The following is an 18,382-nucleotide window of genomic DNA, read 5'->3' as shown; positions in this document are numbered from 1 at the left end:
CGTGGTTTTCATCAATTAGAAAGCTGGCAATCCTGTGTTACACTCCTGAATGCTTAACTTCCTTTCTGCTGGCTGCTTCTTGCTTTTTGTTTCTCACACGCATCTCACAGATACATGAGCTATAGGATTTTTAGGCAACCACTTCCATAGAAACCCCTCTTAATCTTCTAGGGTTACCTTTTACTCAGGCCTTGTGTGGTGGCTTCTAATGTTTCCAGCATTCTCACAACATAAAGAGGCAATTAATTGCTCCTTCCATTTAGCCTGAAAGAAAGGTGCTTATGATGCCTACTTGTTCCTGTCTGCTCTTATACATCAAAAACCTGCTGGATGGTTGCCATTAACACATTCCAGCATAATAAGAACAATCAGGGATGACCTGGTTTGGACAAAATAATCATCACAGGTAGATTTTCGAAGATACTTAGGTGCCTTACTCTCATTGAAACTCTACCTCTCAGTCACAATTGGCCCTGACCCTCTTATTGAAAATGCCCATTTCCACCCTCCACCGTCTCCTCATTGTCTGGTGCTCAAAAGTCCCCAGCTTTTCTCTACCTTTGAAGATCATAGTGGAGCCCATCAGGCATGATACCATCATAGGCCAGGTCTACACTATAAATGTACATGGGTACAACTACATTGCTCAAGGGTGTGAAAAATCCATAACCCTTGAGCAACACAGTTCTACTGACCTAGCCTCTGGTATAGACAGCCTTATGTCTACGGGAGGGCTTCTCACCACTACATAGCTACTGCCTCCCATGGAGATAGATTAACTTTGCCAACAGGATATACTCTCCCTGAAATGTTACAGTGGCGCTGCAGCATTTTAAATGTAGACCTGCCCCTAGTTGTGCTGTGCTACTGTTTCTTTCACACTTCCAAGCACTCTGATGCATTCTTGTTAGGCCGCATGTCTGATGGCAAAGCTCCACAGCATACAAGATTCCAACAATCAAATGCTACTTGCCCTAGGTCACTGCCATTCCCCCAAAGCCCCCTCCTGCTTGCCCTTTCCCCCGGGGCCCCAGCCCAGGAAGGCTTCTCCTCTTCAGTGCAGGTGGGCCTGCTAGAGTGGCCAGGACTTGGGGTGGCTGGGGCCGCCCAACACTTTGGGGTTCTGGATGCTGGGGCCCGTTGCCCAGTGCTGGGGGTGGGGAGAAGGGGCTGGAGGCGCTAGGGCTGGGGGAGCTGCACGCCCTGCGCTTCAGGGGCTAACGCTTAAGGTTGGTTAACAGTAAGCCCAATGCGCAGTGGTTAATCGTTTAACATTTTATATCCCTACAGAGGATCACAAATTATATCCAGATGAAAAGGTGAAACCTCCTGACCAGGGGAACCAATAAAGCTGCAAAAAACTGGAAAGAATGATTAATATGTGGGATCTGCATCTAAAACTAGGGCTGCTGAGAGCGGGTTTGGGCCCCGATGAAAAAAATTTTGGGGCGGACCAGCTAAACAGAGCTGGGGAAGCTGGGCCCCCCTCTGGACTGCCGGGCCCCGGTAATTTGTACTGGCTTACCCCACTCTCATCGGCCTTGTCTAAAATGCCAATATACATACCACTGCAAAGAAAAAAAACCAAAACCAGCAATAAACTAGCCTGCTAAAGACCATCACACAAGCAGGCTACCTCACTGCAGTGAAATGTACAAAGCTAAGGCAAACTCTCAGCAAAAACAGAACAAGTGACCACAAATTAGAGCTGAAAATTGGGAAGCAATCTTACAAAAGAGTGATTGTGCAACCTATGTAACAAAGGACAGATTGAGAGACAGAGGCACTTTTCACTCCAATGCTCAAAATATGAGGAAGCGCAAGAAAGGGATTTTCTCAAATTACCCGGAGTCAGGAGTCAGAAGAGATTTCTCACTAAAAAGCTATGAAGAAAAACTGTGCCTGACTCCAGAAGAAAGACTGTAGACGTAAGGCATCAGACTGTGAATCAGCCTGCCACCGGATCATGAATGGATGCCACTGACAGACAGACACCGGGGATCAAACTCCAAACATGGTGTTAAGACCTATCCTAGGTGGGTTGTAAACAAGTTTGACATATCCCAAGGGGTCAGCTAGTCTTCTAAATAGCATATTTTGGTAACACTTGTATACCTGTCATGCCAATAAAGTCTCATTGAAATGCACCAGATAGAGGGAATCAGTTCTTGTTGCAGACACAGGTGATACCAAAACCTATGGAAGTCAAGCACTGGAATTTCATTTGCCTTTCTGAACCTTTTGGAGGTTCATCACTACATGAAAATATTTACATTTTCCCAGCATATTTATACAGCAGATCTGAGTCATGTATTTGTTTATTACACTAAAATATCTTTAAAAATATACTAAGTGTCAAGGTGGGGGTTTCATTTCACGTTTTGCTTTCCTCCTCCCTCCGGTGTGGTTTCTGTGAAATGAGGAGTACTCAAGACAGACATTGTCTCATCTACTGCAGGTGATCTCAGTGAGCAAAACCCACTGAACTTGCAAGAGAAGGGCTTTTCTTTAAAGAAAGTCACACTCCTGCTCCCCTTGAAGTCAATGAGAATTATACCATTGACTTGGAAGATGGAAAGATTAATTTAATTTACACACTCAGGTGATGCACTGGATTGGGATTCAGGAGATCTGGTTTCTATTCCTGTTCTTGGCCCTGTCCATATATGCCATCTAAATTAATACAACAGTGCCATAGGAAAGTCTATAGTAATCTAATTTACAATTATATTCCAAGATTTCTATTGACATTAATTAGCGTATATAACTCATTCACTAACTGCTTAATTCAGTTCCTGTCTTTAAAGACACATATTGAGCTCCATTACACCAGTGAGAATCAGGAGTAAATCCACAGATTTCAATGGGGTTGCCTGCATAACCAAGATCAGAAGCTGGTCATATACTCAACTTGACCAGATTCAATACACACAGAAAAACGTTCTAGTTCATAAGAAATGTCTGCAATGACCTTTATCACTTTCCATCATAATAAAGCCACTTTCTGTATTTCTCTTATGAATGAAGAAATCTGGAGCTGCTACTACAGTGCAGGGGAGACTGCGTCTCCATGTCTTTACAGCACTCAGCACAACAGTCCCTGATCCTGAGCTCTGGATAACGATACTATAAATATTAAGTCATAATACCTTACATTTCATGACTCTAAGGCATAACTGAATTAGAAGGGAAGAACAAATACAGAATAATAAATTTAACCACATCAGTCAAAAATGACCTTAGAGTAAGCTAGGCAGAATTATTTAAAATAGAGGAACTACACCAGAAACCGCCCTTTCTCAGGTGTGCAATCCTTAAACAAACCTATTGAAGTCAATGAGACTACTCCCATGAGCAAGGGTTTGCAGAGCAGGCATATAATTTGAAGTTGCCTTTCTTTACATGAGGTTTTGTTTGGACTAGAAAGCTGGTTAGTTTTAATTACAAGTCACCACCATTTCTGCACCTTGCTAGAATCATATCTTTTTAGAGTGCAGTTATGGTTAGAACAGCGATCAGGTAAAATGTTACTTGTTCAATAGATTAGATCAGGGGTTGGCAATCTACGGCACATGTGCCAAAGGTGGCACGCGAGCCGACTTTGCCTTGCACGTGGCTGCCAGCTGGGGTCCTGGCCGCCGGCCCCCTCAGCCTGTTGCTGGCTGAGTGAATGGATCCCCAGGCTGGCAGGAGGCTGAGCGGGGCCGGTGGCTGGGACCCCAGACCAGTGGCTGGGACCCCAGACCAGTGGCAGGCGCGCCCCTGCCACTGCGCTCGGGTTCTGCAGCTCCCGGGAGTGTGAGCCGCTGGGGCGCAGGGCTCTGAGTCTGCTGCAGGAGGGGCAGCGGAGGTGGCTCACACTCCTGGGAGCCGTAGAGCCTGACTGCGGCAAAGAGGGAGTTGGGGGTGCATGGGGGCTGGTGCCCGTATACATCCACTGCAGCCTGAAGGAGCCCCCAGGGGGGAGCCAGGCCTCAGCCTGGGCAGGGGGGCACAGCTGCTCCCCACAAGCGGCACCACTGCCTTAGCAGGGCTGCTGACCCCCTGCACCGTGCTAGCTCCTCCATGGCTGGGGCTCGCTGCTGCCGCAAGTGGGATGTTCTGGCTCTCCGGTGCCACCGGAAGGCGGCTCCTCCCTGCCGAGCTGCTGCAGCGGCCCAAGCCAGTGACTGGACTTGGGGCGGGGGCCACCAGAGTGTGGTGGGGAGGACTCACGGGGGGGGGGGGGAGCTGTGCACCCTCCAGGAGAGTTCAGGGAGCAGGGAGGGGGGAACCTGGTCTGGGGAGCAGCCCCTCAGCATGGCTGGCCCCTGGGGTCTATAAAGGCTCATTGGGATTTGCCCCTCAATGAACCGATGTGCAGGGGTGGGAGGGGCAAGGTGGAAGTTTCACCTAGTGTGCAAAATATCCTTGCACTGGCCCTGCCCCAGGGGGTGCGTGCACCCCAGATTAAGAATCACTGCACTAAACTGATAAGATCTGCATTTTAATTTAATTTTAAATGAATCTTCTTAAACATTTTAAAAAACTTGTTTACTTTACATACAACATAGTTTATAGACTTATAGAGAGAGACCTTCTAAAAATGTTAAAATGTATTACCGGCACGTGAAACCTTAAATTAGAGTGAATAAATGAAGACTCGGCACATCACTTCTGAAAGGTTGCCGACCCATGGATTAGATCCTAGTTAGAGTCTAGAGCCTAGTTAGAGTCATGCCTTTTTATTTTAGTGAAAAATAGCAAGCGTTTAGTGCCTTTTGTTCCTGTTAGTGCTGCAAAGCCAAGACAGTTACAAGAGACTATGGGATTTTATCTGGGCATTTGCCTCATCAAGAGGATTGATAAAGTTCCTATTATAGATTTATTATTGCTGATGAGTGAGCCATCCTACCTGAAATGTGGCACAGCACTAGACAGAATACTTCAGTTGAGGCCTAATCAGCACAGAGTAGAGCGGAAGAATTACTTCTTGTGTGTTGCTTACAACACTCCTGCTAACTAATACATCCCAGAACGATGGTGGGAGATTTTTTGGCAAGTGTTTCACTGTTGACTCATATTTAGTGGACCACAAGCTATGACCCTCAGATCCCTCTCCGCAGTGCTCCTTTCTAGGCAGTCATTTCTCATTTTGTATGTGTGCAACTGATTGTTCTTTTCTAAGTGGAGTTCTTTGCATTTGTCCTTATTGAGTTTCTTCCTATTTACTTCAGACCATTTCTCCAGTTTGTCCAATCATTCTGAATTTTAATCCTTTTCTCCAAAGCACTTGCAACCTCTTTCAGCTTGGTATCATCTACAAACTTTGAGTATACTCTGTATGCCGTTATCTAAATTAATGATGAAGATATTGAACAGAACTGGACCCACAACTGATCCCTGCAGGACCCCTCTCTATATGCCCTTCCAGCTTGACTGTGAACCACTGATAACTACTTTCTGGGAACGTTCCAAACAGTTATGCACCTGCCTTATAGTAGGTCCATCTAAGTTACATTTCCATAGTTTGTTTATGAGAAGGTCATGCGAGATAGCATCTAAAGCCTTAGTAAACTCAAGATATTTCACATCTATTGCTCCCCCTCTGTCCACAAGGCTTGTTACCCTGTGAAAGAAAGCTCTTAGGTTGGTTTGACACAATTTGTTCTTGACAAATCCATGCTGTTATTTATCACCTTATTATCTTCTAGGTGTTTACAAACTGATTGCTTAATTATTTGCTCCATTATCTTTCTGGTGACAGGTTTCAGAGGGGCTGCTGAGAGACTCCAGGGCAGTGTGGGGTCATCCACAGGCCAGAGGAGAGAGGAAGTCAATGCACCCAGCCCCCTGGAAGGGTTGCTGGGAGGCTCCTGAGGAGGCGGTGGTGGAGGTAGACATCTTGGAACCCAGGCATGACTATTCTTCTTGGCTAACTTTGCTAACAGGGTGAAACAAGCTGAGTGTTTGTCACTGCACTTGTCATGTTTGCTCCAACTCACTGGCAGGGCTGGTTCAACCAAACCCTAGGCTGCCTGCAAAGTCATTTGCTTGAGGCACACTTGATAATTAAGGGGAAAGTTGTTATGGTCAGTCTCTATTGCTTTATTTTGAATTCAAGTGATGGAAAGTCAGTACTGGCCTCAGACTAGTTGTTGTGAAATGTAAAGTGTGTTTGTATGGTATTAAATACAACTTTCTTTTCAGATTTGAGCAGTTTCACATCGAAGGTTGACAAAAATGACTATTTTTGCAATGGAAACAGCTAAAACTGAATTTTTGTATGTTGTAAAAGCAAAACCATTTTTGCCTAAAGATAAATAAAAATGGCCCATTCCTTTAAAAAAGAAAAATCTTATATACCAGCAGTTTTTCAGAAATAGGTTTATTTTAAATTTATAACAAAATGTGAAAAAATAACCCCAACTAACCGTTTATGAATATTTTTCACACTTGTCTCAACTACACTTAGCATTGCCGCTTTATCACTACTAACAACATCCACAAACATGAGCTTCCAGTGTCCCAGGACAGGACACCGCCATTTGCTACCAAAACAGATTTAGCCAGTAAATGGAAAGGTTTTGTATGAGGCTATCTGAGCTCGGAATAACATTTTTCAAAATTCTCAAGGCTTGAACTAAGGTGTGCTTCAGGAATTAGCCTGTGTTTTGCACTTTTAGTGAGCACAGAGTTAGAAGAGGAGTCTGAAAGCAATAATCTGATTTTTGAACATGGATGTGCTGGACCAGCTCCTAAATTATACACCTGGGGCATTAGAATGAGCCTCTCTTTGCACATGTCCTCAGCAAAGAATGGTTATGATGCTCACAAGACAGAAGGCTATTATCCATTAAGCAACAATGGTCCAGTGAAAATTGATAACTTTGTATTTATTGCCTGAAGGGTGTTTCTGATATTATTTGACCTATTAACAAAGCTTTGTCTGGACTAGAGTTTTTTCTCCTGTGAAATTAGAGTTAATTTATCGAGTTAAATTCCTACGCCTGAGTCTCCACCATTTCCTAGAACTAGGATCAAGCTTCTGGATGGTGTGTGAAACCTTGCTCCCACTCCCATTTTCTCCAGGGCTCATTGTTCTTCCAAGGTGTTAGTTCAGTACTCCTCTCTAGTTTAGAATTCCAAAGGTGAGACAAAAATGGCCCATATGCCTAACTAAGGCTTCTCCATCTCCTGACCTATTGCAGGCAGCAAAACTATCAGATCAGTCTGATATGCCAGCTTGAAAGGCAGCAAAACAATCTCCAGCCTATAGCTAGGCTTGCAAATGGCAGGATACTATTCTGGGAGACAGCAACTCCATCCCTCTGATCCAGCCCAGCAGAGCAGAGCACTCCCAGTTCAGTGTCTGCAGGGATCATATACGAGGTGAACATCCATCAATTGCCCCCCCATCCAGCAACCAAAGAGCAGGTAGTGCAAGAGGAACCCCTACCCTGTGTCATTTCCAGAGAATTAGGAAAGTGTTGGGACTATCTCCCTGCCTATCTCAGAAGAGCACTACTGTTTATTCCCAGATGATGAGCTCAACAACCATGCTATGTTGTGATCTCTCACATGAAATAAGGGGCCAGCTGGAAGTATCCCAGTAGACTTGAAAGCATCATCCTTAAGTTCACACCATCGGGTGCTTTTCGCTGTTTGATATGCACACAACTCCTTTCTCCTCCTTGCGTCCAACATTCAAGCTTCCAGACAAAAGGAGCATGTGACCCAATCACATTTGGCAAACCTGGTCCCATCACCACCAAATCCAAGGCCCCTCTGATGCCTCAGGTTTTTCAACGTGTCTGAACTAGCCTTGCTCCGAGGTGTGGTGAAAGGTAATTGCGTGAGAAGAACTTGGGTTGCGACATAAGCCTCAAGGAAAGGAGTACTGGAGTCTCAGGTTGAGCAACTGCTCTCCAACAACACACAGGAAAAAAATAATTGTTGAGGTGTCCAAACATTCATTTCATTCTGCTGCAGGGAGGAGTCCAGGGTGATCTGAGACTATGTGCTTCTGTCCCTGCTGCTTTATATAGCAATATAACCATTCATCTATTTACAGCTGAAGCATTGTTTTTATCAGTCTTCCTGTATATTAAAAGTGCTTTACTTCTGGAAAAACTACCGATCATTTTTATTTTTATAATCTGCTGCTGTTTTTAATTAGCCTACAGTTTTTAGTGACTGTTGCTGGACATGGAATCATAAATGGGAAGGTATTTAGCCTAACTATCTGCTTCTGTTACATATAGATACTAGAGTAATGAGCAAAAAATACCTTTAATACAATATATACAGTAGGACCAAAGAGATAATGTTTTACCAGGGGTGGTCTGACCAGGGGTGGTCTGAGGGCAGGGTACACATATTTCAATTACTTTCTAGAGAGAACCCTATAACTACTGTACTTGCTATGATCAGTAAAAGGCTACGATTCTTGGATGGTGAAACCTGAAATACTGCCAAGTCTTATCTACAAAGCTATCCAAGGTTTAATTAAATTTAGACAGTTGAGCAGCTTCATCCCCACTTTGGTCTGCTACCTTTTTATGTCCAGGGGTGGCAGGTTTGCATAATTTTTGGTGGCGCACAGAACAGGTCCAAGTCCCGCCCCCTTAACACCTGCCTTGTAAGCCAATATATATTTTTTAAAATAATGTAAAAATGTGTGGACTCTGGGGTGGGGCTGGTGATGAGGGGTTGGGGTGCAGGAAGGACTCAGGGCTAGGGCAGAGGGTTGGGGTGTGCAGGCTCTGCCTGGGAGAGCGGGCTCTGGGGTGTGGCAGGGCTGGGGATGAGGAGCTTGGGGTGCGGGCAGGCTGCCCTGGGGCTGGGGCCAGAGAGGAGGACTTTCCCCACTGGCAGCAGCAAGTTCCGAGAGAGGGGCCTCTCTCTCCCCCCGGCAGCACACTCACCTCACACCACTGTCACTACATGTGTTCCTAGGGCCCCTCTCAGGTCCAGGAAGCCACCTCGCCTCCCCTGTGGTGGGTGCCAGGGGGGCTGCCATCTCATGTGTGCCTCCTCCCCGGATGCTGCCCCTCACTGTAGCCTCACTGGGGATGAGGCTGCCCCTTGCCCAGCGTGGGACAGAACCGGTGACTGCGGGATGGGGGCCCCCCCCCCGTGCTGGTGGAGGGTCCCGCCAGAACGGGAAGGGTCTGTCCATCCAAGGTGGAAAGGCAGGGTCAGGGTCAGCCTGCTCTGGCACTAGTTGTTGGGGGGCGCTAGGACCCTGTGGGGGCAGTTGATGCCAGGAGCCAGCAGAGCGTAGCGTAGCACAGAGCTGCAGGGGGCAGCCACCCACTGCCCAGGGCACAGGCAGGGACGCTCGGGGAGTGGGGGTGGCAGGTGGGGCCGAGGGAGAGACCCGGCCCCGAACATTGGTGGAGCCAGGCCCCCATGCCCTGAATATTACTGGAACATGGGCACCACGGGCCCATATAACTTGCCACCCGTTTATGTCCAAACCTCCATGAGCAACCACACGTGCCTCTGCCTTCCTAGAGCTTAGCTGCTTTTAAATGTTTCTGATCTACATCCTGTACATTATCAGTTCAAAAGTTATACACTACAAAAACAGGATACTGCTGTACTTTCAGAAAAGACAGCGAAAGACAAGTTAAGAACAGTACAGTCTTATGCAAACCACAGGCAAGAACACTTACTACTTTCACAGTGTCTGACAGTTCTTGGAATCCCCTAAGAATCTAATAGAAAAAATTATCTCCTTTCATCTAAATGCTCAGATATCCATTCCTTGGTGTCTATTTTTACGGGGTACTCAAGCTCAAATGCAGAGATCTCCATAAGCGGATTCAAGGTTCTATATACCCAGTAAAGTAACACTCTACCAGTCTGATCTCTCTTATGCCATTCCTATGCTCAGCCTGGGAACTGAGGTGGCAGCCAGAGGGGGCAAATAGGGCTTTATGTCATCTCTGTGCTTCTTATAGTCAAAGCTCATCCAAGGGCTTGCCTGTGGCCCCAGTCAGAGTAGCCTCAGGTTCTGCAGGTAGCAGAGAGTAACAGGAGTCCAGTGTGCTCTGGCCATGGCCCCAACTCTAAGGGCTGGGAGGAGGGTTGGGGTAGAGCCATTCTAGCAGTTGGGAAGTCCTTTGTTCAGGCCAGGCAGATTGGATAAAGCCCCTTTACATTGCTGGAGCCTCTAGCTCAACACAGAATCTGACCTATACATCTCTAAACAAGAATCTTTAAACACAGGCTTATTTAAACCTAGACATGTATACACCGAAGTGTAAAATCCAGATACAAATCTGAGCTTCTTCAATTTGGTCTGGATCTGGAGCTTTGTTTTGGACTTCCATCTTTACTTAAAACAGGTGTTTTTCTCTCTCTGAATCATTGGTCATATATTATTGGGAGGCGTTCCCCAGAAGTAACAATATCTCCAACAGCAATGACATAGTTTGTAAGTTTTCAAGTCTCTTGCAGAGGAACAATAAAAATGAAGTTCCACACAAGTCACAATCATAAAAACAAACACAACTGAAACCACTAAAGAAAAAAAAAATACTCGAGGAATACCACATGATCATGCTTGGCCTGGAATTAAGAAAAGTAATCACACTAGAGAGCAATACTCCAGGGAGAATAAAGTGAGTAACTGAAACTGAATGTTGACATGTGAAGCTGCAATACAAATCCAGCTCTCTTATTTATTCCACGTCCAACTGCTATTTTTTGTTTCTATGCCTTCTATGCTCAGCTACTTCTATTTCAAATTAACAGAGTAGTTTGTGTGTCTAGTTCTGGAAATCAGAGTCACAAGAATGAGTCACACCATGACCTGAAACAGTTTCATATGAGAAATATATAGATTAGAAGGTAACAAAGAACAGCTTGATTGTATTCAGAGATCATTTCTTTCTTAGTTCCCCTTATGCCTACACCTCTTTACTCCTTGAACCCAGCTCTTCTTTTCTTCTTCTTTCTGAATGAAACTCATCATCCTCCACAACCCACTGCACAAAGCCTGAGAATACCATGTAATTACAGACCAAACAGTCATGCCAGACCCGCCCCAAGGTTCCACTGGGTACTGGCTGATCTAGAGCTGGTTCAGAGTTCCTTTCCCTAATATATAGGGGGTATGGATGTTTCCATGGAAGCCATAATTCAACCCTGCTGCATATATGCTCTATGTACACTTAAGAGTAATACAAAATATTACATGTCCAGAAAGGGGTCACATTTCTGATACCGTAATCTGTAAAAATGTAATCTAGAATGTACTGAGTTTTCCCCACTAAAAATCTCACTTATAACATTAAGTCATCAACATAATATTTCCACCTTGAATAATATACCTAAATCAAACAAGTCATTCTTTCACAATTTACAGTAGCCAATGTTTTCTCTCGACCCATTAAGACCCACTGATCCATGCCCCCAGGTGACTTACACCTATTTTGAAGTTCACTCCATTTTTACCAATGGATTGCAAAGACACACAGTGTATATCCAAAAGTCTACACAATGGCTTGTTTTTTAGATAAATGTTGCATGCCTTATATTGGAGATTCTCTGTTTGACAGTGTATTAGGTTAGCTAATAAATATTCTGCTCCTTCATCCTCTTGCTCTTCTCTATTTCTCAGACAACAGCTCCTTATTACAAAGTGCTATTTTGTGTATTTCAATGCTCCAGTGAGTGTAAAAGGAATACATATCCTCAAGTTTACTTAATGAGATGGCTAGGGTTGCTTCTTGGCACTAATGGACTCTGGTTACTTTCCAAAGCATGGAAAACCTGTCCTGATAGCAACAAAGCAGCAGATTAACCACAAAGAAAATAAAATCAGATTTTGCAGCCCGTAGACCTCTGGGAGCCTTAATTACAAACAAAACATCAGAAGGAATTTTGAGAAGCCACTTTTGAAGGTATCATCTGGTATTCCCAAACCACAATTACAGTGCTATTTAAGCACTAATAAATATATCAGAGCACTTGCACTTTGAAGATACAACTCTTCTAATTTGTGTTTCCTATAACGAAGAGATTATGGGTTGGAGTTTTTTCTGGAGTGGGGGAGGGTGGGGAAGATATTGGTAGGGAGCATTTACAGACCTGTTCATAAAAAGAGCTGAGTGATCACACATGGTCAAGAACTTACTAAATTCTCCTGACTTTTTTGCTGATTCAACAGTGAAATCAGTGAGTGGGAGAAAAGGTCCTAAATTCTCCTTTCTTTCCAGAGGACAGATTTTTAACAGGAGATTAAAGATTGATTTACAAATATCTCTCCCAACCTTCCACCAAAATGCCTTCATTAAGATGTATTGCATATGGGATTTCTCTCTTTAACACACATCCAGATAATTGTCAGATCATGCCCAGAATATCAGATAATGGGATTTCAGAACTGGGATGTCTAACATTTCAGAGATGTCTAAAATACCACAGCACAATCCAAGTACTGTATGAACTATGCACTAAAAGCCAGACCAAACCAACAAACAACGACAAAACAAAATCCAACAATCCCAAAACATTAGGTGATCAGTGAATTTGAAAGTTAAAAATCGAGATTAAGGTTGAATGCTGCTGCCCCATTGTTGTCCAGGTTGCCAAACAACAGAAAATCCAAAGTAGACAGATTATGGGACAGCTCTTGGACCATGCCAGAACTGAGTTTGTGTAACTCGGTTGCAAAGTTTTCTTTCAACTCCGTGGGGCAGATAGCTCAGTGGTTTGAGGAGTAGCCTGCTAAACCCTGGGTTGTGAGCTCAATCCCTGAGGGGGCCATTTAGGGACCTGGGGCAAAGATGTGTCTGGGGATTGGTCCTGCTTTGAGCAGGGGGTTGGACTAGATGACCTCCTGAGGTCTCTTCCAGACTTAATATTCTATGATTCTAAGCCTCTAACAACAATCCTGGCCTGTTCCAGTTCCAGGCCAGGCCCTCAGGACAACTCAAGTAGCTTTAGGACTATATTATGTCCATCTATCCAGGTCTGGTAGCAGAGGCTCTCTGCAGCAAGAAAGGTGCTCTAGTCACAATCCCTCTACTGAGAGGACAGAGTAGCTCAGCTAGCTCTGCACCACATAGAGATTCCTTTACAGAAACATAGTGCCGAGAGAAGCCAATTAAAATAGCTTTCCAGTTGTCTTGTGCTGCCAGAGTGTAGGGGAGGACTGAGGCTATGGCTCTACCCCCACAGCTAAATGCACAGCTTCTCTGTTATTCCTTCATGTGGTTGACTGCACATGGGACATTTGAGGGCATGCCTAAAGCATATGAGGATGAGACTTTGGGGCAACATGCTCTCAGCCAGTGGCTGTCCTCATCTCCTGTTCTGATGGAGGAGAACACCAGGGAGCCATTCCTCGCAACCAACAAAAACTCTTTTCACCTTTTTTTTTTTTAAATCTTCCTCAAAACAATAAAAAGCAAAACCAATTTTCTATCAATCAAAAAAGCAATTCTATGCCAATTTTATAAAAGAATTATTCCAGGATTTTTGCACTAGCTTTTGACCAGCAGCAATATTCCCTACTCTCCTGAATACCGGGGATTTCTGATTCATACTGACAGCATCACTGCCCTAATCTCATGAATAACTGGAAGTTATCCCTGCTGTCATAACCCCATCAAAACAATGCATGGTAATTAAGGCCACAGTTAAGAAGAGCCAAATCAAAGAAGGGCTCTCTCTGCTTGTCCCTAGAAGACAAGTAGATCTATGGATGAATTTAAATTGGTGAGGAACCTGCATTCCACTTACTGAAATGTCAGGGTTAATGGATTAAAGTTGATGAAGTACGGACAATTAATTGCCCAAAAGGAAATGGGCTATGTCAAATAGAATGCACACTGTGAACACTTATTTAAAAAGAATTTCAAAACCATAGATGCAGGTAACTGGACTAGACTGCCTCGCGAAGGCTTGTGAAAAGAGGCATCAGACACCATCACTACAGGTATTCAAAAGCATCCAGGATAAACACACTTATGGGCAATTCTGTTTCTCTTGGAACCAACAGGAGTTTGGTCATGGATTGAAATGGGAGAAGAATCAAGCCCTTATGGGTTTAGACCCAGATCCTCAAACGTGCTTAACTTCCAAGGAAATCAATGGGAATTAGGTGCCTAAATGCCTCGGAGCATCTGGGCCTTAGTGTTGTGGAGACTGGCAATAGTGAAATGGAGCAAAATGAACTAAGTTCCCAAGGGATCACTTCCAGGCCTAATATCTAGAATGCTTTGAGCTATCTTATCTTAGAGGTGCAAAAAGATTCCTGTAAGATGCTAAGTAGCATAGGCCCAATTTCCCCTTCACAGCATTTAGCTCACTGACTTCACAGGAATTACTCTTGATGTACACCAATGCGAGATGAGGATCAGGCTCTCATAGATCCTCAGCACTGTGCAGTGTAAGGGCCCAATCCTGCTATCCTTACACAGGCACTGACCTCAGTCTGAATAAGGACTGAGCATGCACTACAGGACTTGGCATTAAGAGTATGTCTACAAAGCAGCTGAGAGGTGTGATTCCCATTGCGAGTAGACAGACTCGCATTAGTTCTGATTGAACTAGGGTACTAAAAATAGCAGTGAGAATATTGCTACACTGGTGGTGGCTCGGACTAGTTGCCAGAGTCCAAGCTTGCCTGATTCATGCTGGGTCTGGGCTCTGGTGGCCAGCTCAAGCTGCCATCAGAGCTGCGACTTCCACACTGCTATTTTTAGCATGCTAGCTCAAATTTGCCAATCCATGCTGGGAATCACCTCCAAGACAAACCTTAGGTGACATCACCTGCAAACAGAAAAACTAAAGTCACAAGTACTCTTAGAAACAATTCTGTATGTAGGTATTTTCTATCAAAGTGTTTTTCACTGCTTCCTTCACTGTGGTTCCTTTTGACTTGGGCAAAAGAAGGGTGATTTTCAGCTGGGAGATATGGGAACGGTTCAGGGTGAGAGGTTGGGGTTGCTGTGTTGAGGGAGGATCCAGGAGAGTACTGGCATAGGTTAGCCAGGGTTTTACTGTTTGTTTTCTGTAACAACACAATAATGATTTGTAGAGGAGAGCCGAGTCAGGAACCAACAATGGTTTGGGAAAGAAAGGGTTGAGGATAGTTTATATTTAAAGCAAAACAGGGAACTAATATGGTGTGTAATGATCACTGACCTGACCAGTCTGTCTATATGGTGTCTCCCTTCCCTTCATCTCTCTCTTGGGCATTCAGCGTAAATGCTCTTTGGGACTGTCTTCTTCTGTGCTTGGAACATTTTCAGCACCACCCTATCTAAATAATATTTCAAAGGGGCTCCATGAACTTACCTTTGCCTCAAAATTTACGTTTGGTAAACATACGCTTTTAATCAAACCTGAAACCAATACATTTAAAAAAAAATCCAATGAAAACAGTTTTTTTAAAATACTACTATCCCCTGTAGCATTTGAAATCCTGCAGGCTAGAGAACCCGAAAGTGAAACTAACAAAAGAGAAAATTATTTTATTGTCTCATAAGAAAGGTATGCTAAAGGTAAACAAAGAGCCCAGAGAAGTGCTCAGGGTGTTATATTTCAAAGATCTTCACATTTAGTCTGCAGCGTTATTAGTAACACTAGCATGGAAATTTGTTTACATATAATATTTAAATTGTTAGTGTCCCTTTATCTGTTGGTTTAGTGGCACTCAATTTTTTGTAAAACTAAAAAAAAAGCTTTACGTCAATGATTATTTTTAGATAATAGAGGCTTAGGTGAGTGACCTATCTGCACTTTTGTTACACAGTCATTCCCCTCTCCTTCCCCCACTTTCATTATTGTCAAACAAGAGTTTGAAATAAACGCCTGGATATGAACTTCAAAGAGGAATTTCATAGGTATAATGGGCAGCATCAAAACCATCATTCCAAACACTCTCAAAGTCCCAGGGTTGAATCTCCAAGCCTCAAGTTCAGGGTCTTTGGATTCAGTGACCCACTGATGTCCATTACAGAAAGCAAGCTGCAACTTGCACACACAGGTCCAGATGCTGCTGCTGACTCCAGATGGACAGTCCTCTGGACAGACCTGTGCAGTTCTAGCTGCAGGATTGGGACCACAGGGTCTCCTTCTGTGAACACGTAGCAAGTAAGTTCACTAATAATAATTAATATAATAATATGGGCTGTCTCGCGGGGCCACTAATTAGATGGCTCTGCAGAGCCACTCCACGAAAACGTGCTTAGCTGCAATTGAATCCCACGGGGACAAAACCCTCCAAAAGCTTAAACCTAGAGGGAGCACGTTCAAGACCCCCCAGAAAGCGGCGCACACCCAGGCCCCGGGCTGCACGTGCTTAGGGAGCGGGGCAGAAAGCGGAGGGAAAGAGCGGCTCCAGCCTACCTGGCGCCCCCGGAGAAGGCAGGAGCAGCTGCAGCATGAGAAGCCAGGGTGCTCCCGCCCGCCTCCAGGAGCTGGGGGCGCACATGGGGCAGGCGAGCGGGAAGGTCTCACATCTCCCGGCTCCGCGGGGAGCCTCTGTCCGCCTGAGTAGCGAGCTCAGGCTGCAGTTCCCCAGACAGCAAGTGGGTCCCTCCTGCTGCTGCTGCGGTTACTGGGTGCAGGTGGAGAGCAGCAAACACTCGGCGGCAGGGGCGGAGCCGCCGCTCTGTGCTCCGCGGGCCAGGCGAGGCGCTGTGCGGCACCCTCCGGCTCGCTGCCCCCCGCAGGCAAGGAAGGGCCGGACAGCCCCCAGCAGGGCGCGGGAGAGACTAGCGCGGGCCGGCAGCCAGCAGCGGGGTGGGGGGGCCAACCGCGTGCAGCCCGTAGAGACTGTGGAATTTGGACCTTTGAATGAAGCTGGTGAGGTGGGGCTGCTTGGTAAAGTGCAATGCTGGGGTTGTTTCATAAAGCGCAATTCAGGAGCCCATGGGGCTGTTGCATAAAACGCATCAGAGCCTGGGGGGGGGTTTAATAGGGGGTCTCACAATAATCAGTGGTGCTGTTTAATAAGAGGAAACAAGGTAAACTTTCATGACACACACAACAGCTATTTTAAAAGAATCTTGGTAAGGTTGTAAAATCAAGCACTAACCCTGTGCAACCTCAGGTCAGTCCCTTATGCATATCCATTATGATAGCCTACATTTATCCATTACAATAGCCTATATTTATACAGCCATTGTCTATTTTTTTTTTGACCACAGGCAACCTTAATTCTGGCCTTTCCTAACTTTTGAGTGTTTGACTTTACAAGCTTATGGGGTGCTGGAACAGAGACGTTGAACCAAACTGTAAACCCTGTAGATCATGGAATCCGCTTCAAAACCGGGAGTGTGGTAGCACCCCTAGTTCCACCAACTATGCAACCTTAATAATGGTCTCTTAACATAGTTTTTGTGTGTGTGTAATTTCCTAGTTTTTTTTTAAAGCGATCTGAAAAAACAAAAATTCCATCATATAGCACCATATTGACCCTCCACATGGGTCATTGGAAGGGTTGGTTGCATTAGATCCACTGTACAGACTATTGCCGCTTGAGCTAATGGAGTAACTGAAGGCAGTGTGTTGTCATCCTCTATTGATACCAACATTAGAGGGGGATGGGACGTGTTGCCAGTGGGTTTTGTAGAGCCAGGAATGTTGGTTCTATTCCAGGTTCTGGAGGGGAGTGTGCTCTAGTGGGCACAGACTCTTTTGCCCATTCCCTCTAACCTGTCCCTGTCTCAGTCCTGTCTCTTCCCCATCCCTTGCTACTCATTCCAGGCACATTTTCCTCACTTAGCCGGTCCTAGTCTCCACTCCTTAGGTTTTTCATCACAGTCCCAGTCTCCTTTCTTGGCAAATGCTAGACTCCCCATCCCAGTCTCCCCCCACTTCCAGTCCCAGTCTCCTGGCCCAGCCATACCCAGTTCCCCACTGCCAGTGTGTCATCCACTCTATAGAGCTCTGCAAATCCGCAGGTATCTGTTTTATATCCACAGATAGCCGGAGTCAGGTCGAGGAGAGCCACACTGGCAGCTGTGGGGAGCCTGAGTCCCTCCACCTGCCTGCAGTGCATGGCAGGGTGGTGGCTGAAGGCAGCCCCTGGCCATGTCCCTGCCCCCAGGCTCCCTGCCGGCCAAGGGCAGGTGGAGAATCTGTGACTCTGTGTGGATTCCCCACAGCTGCCTGCGTGGCTCTCCCCGACCCGGGCTCCAGCAGGGGGAGCCTCAGCCCTGCCATGGTAAGTAGAGCCCTGCAAATTCATGGATATCTGCAGGCATCCGCGGATGTGGATTTCCACAGACAATTTTTGTGGATCGGATGCACAGGGCTCTACCAATCTACCTCTTTCCCCAAACTGAACCTCCTGTTGCTCTCCCACCCACATTCCTCATGGGCTCTCAGTCCCAATGTCTCTCCCTAAACTTCCTGTTGAATCTGATTCTTTCAC

The 18,382-nt window shown here is 45.4% G+C and overlaps 1 protein-coding gene across 2 annotated transcripts in view; it reads right to left on the bottom strand.

Moving 5' to 3' along the window:
* The window catches only part of IL20RA (interleukin 20 receptor subunit alpha), a 32,489-nt gene extending 15,938 nt beyond the window's left edge, over nt 1-16,551 (bottom strand). For both annotated transcript variants that reach the window (XM_050949650.1, XM_050949652.1), the window contains exon 1: nt 16,351-16,551. In XM_050949650.1, coding sequence (XP_050805607.1) covers nt 16,351-16,435 — 85 coding nt within the window. In that variant the 5' untranslated portion in view covers nt 16,436-16,551. The remainder of the gene's footprint in view (nt 1-16,350) is intronic.
* Nucleotides 16,552-18,382: the final 1,831 nt, after the last annotated feature.

The sequence above is a fragment of the Gopherus flavomarginatus genome, chromosome 4, assembly GCF_025201925.1.
Source record: "Gopherus flavomarginatus isolate rGopFla2 chromosome 4, rGopFla2.mat.asm, whole genome shotgun sequence".
Taxonomy (NCBI): domain Eukaryota; kingdom Metazoa; phylum Chordata; order Testudines; family Testudinidae; genus Gopherus; species Gopherus flavomarginatus.
The sequence above is the reverse complement of the archived record's forward strand: the minus strand, read 5'-3'. Positions and strand labels throughout refer to the sequence as shown.